We start from the raw sequence: 2,009 nt of genomic DNA on the forward strand, positions 1-2,009 counted from the left end.
GGGCTGGAATCATACCCTGGGCCTAGATATCTGGCTCTCCTGCTGTCTGAGCCCATGCACCTAACAGGTTCCAGATGTGGCAGACACACCCACCTCCTTACTACACAGAGAGCTGCAGGTCTCCCTCTTTCTGGAGTTCCTAAGCCACAAATTTCTCTTCTGAATATCATTTCCCTGAGGTGTATCACCTTGAACACCCCGCTCTGGATACAACCCCAAATCTCACTAAAGTGTTAATGACTTGCCCTATTCATTTCTTACCTGAGAGGTGGGGACGATGAGCCAACGAAAGATTATATGAAAATGGGTGCCAGGGAGGACAAATGTCACCATCACCTGCTGCCCACTGTGGGCACCTTCTTAGTTTCAACACCCTTGATTTTCATAGGACACTCTTCGTTTTTAATTGCAAATGAAATAATACAAACAAGAGAAGCAAAACACTTAGAAGGACCAGCCATCTCCCTGGCTACGCTGCAGCACCGGGGGACCCATTTCACATACAGGAGCAGGCAGACGATGACACGACAGAATTTATCAAGCAGGTCTGGAACTTCTGGTTCTGATTCCCACTTCTTGCTGGAAGACGGGGCGTGCACATGCGGCAGGGAGCACACCTACCTTTCCCTAAGGTCTTTGCTTCTATGATCTCACTTATGCGCCCGGGTCCCACTCCGTTTTGGGCGGTGAGAGTGAACTTGTACCAAGTCCCGCATTTCAGGTTTTCTAAGCGGTAGGAACGCTCGCTCGGGCTGATGGGGAAGCTGCCCCACTGCTCACTGTTGTCCTCGGAGTACTGCAGTATGTACCCTGCGGAGAAGGGGGACAGTCTGGTGAGCATGGTGGCTTCCTGTCCGAGGCAGACTGGAGGCTGCGTCTTGTACTGGTAAAGGGAGTTCTCAGAACTGGAACAGCTTTGGAAGGGAGCAATTTTATCTCTTCCTGATCTGGGAAATTTAACCCAGCCTGGGAGAAGGGCAGTGATGTATTCGCTGGTGAGGTGCTAGGTCCACGGCAGACATCATTACCGCAGCGGCACTGGTGGGCAGTGTGGTGCACACGAAGTCACTTTTCTGCTCTTTCCCTCTTAAAAGCCGTATTGGGCAACAGGGAGTAAAAACTAAGCTGCTAAATACCTTCCCCGTAGAGCACGCCTGAATCCTTGCCTGTGGACACAGGCTGAAGCTGAGTTATTTTCAAGAGAACCAAAGCCCTGGGAAAGGCACATGTTAGTATGGGGGTAGGAATCTCCTCAACCAGCGTCCAGCATGTACGGCTGCACTGACTGTCTGCAGACGTGAGGGCACTGGCTCCAAGTCCTGAGCCAGGCCAATGGCTTGACGGAAACCTGCGCCTCCCTCCTTCGGAAATGCTCTTCAACAATCATTCCCAGACAGGACCCAGGCTACCTCTGCTTTCACCACTAACAACAACTACTTTCACAACAACCAATAACAACTACAACAACCAATAACAACTACAACAACCAATAACAACTGTGAATCATTATTACCATCCTGCAAAATAGCCAGAGAGGCCAGGGAGGGTTTGCAATTCCCCCAGGAAGATTCTGACCTCGCCAGCACCTGAAGCCCAGGCTCTCACCCCTAATCACATTCTTCCTCACCTCCTCTGTCCCTATCATCTACAGCTGCATTTCTGGTGGCAAAGGTGTCAACTCTGCCCTGAGTAGCCTGCCTGGTATGCAGTGTCCTTGCACCAGTGACTGGAATCTTCCATCCTGCCCTGTAGAGCTCCAAAGCATGGCCCAACCTACACACCAGAGCACCTCCTTACCCCAAGGCAGCAGTGTTACCTGTCCTCCAACCCCCTGCCTGGAGATCCCTCATCTCAGACCCCTCCATGGTCAGGGTCTTCCTTACCCTCCTGCCCGGAGATCCCTCATTTCAGGCTCCTCCATGGTCAGGGTCTTCCTTACCTCCCTGCATGGAGATTCCTCATCTCAGACCCCTCCATGGTCAGGGTCTTCCTTACCTCCCTGCATGGAG

General features: G+C 51.9%; 1 protein-coding gene across 1 annotated transcript in view; it reads right to left on the reverse strand.

Annotated features, from left to right (window-relative positions):
* Positions 1-2,009, reverse strand: part of DSCAM (DS cell adhesion molecule) — a gene marked incomplete at its 5' end in the record, with an annotated part of 730,460 nt that overhangs the window by 91,440 nt on the left and 637,011 nt on the right. The window contains one exon of the mRNA XM_012810262.1: positions 622-810. Coding sequence (XP_012665716.1) covers positions 622-810 — 189 coding nt within the window. The remainder of the gene's footprint in view (positions 1-621; positions 811-2,009) is intronic.

The sequence above is a fragment of the Otolemur garnettii genome, unplaced genomic scaffold (assembly GCF_000181295.1).
Source record: "Otolemur garnettii isolate 467f Iridium unplaced genomic scaffold, OtoGar3 scaffold00128, whole genome shotgun sequence".
Taxonomy (NCBI): Eukaryota; Metazoa; Chordata; class Mammalia; order Primates; family Galagidae; genus Otolemur; species Otolemur garnettii.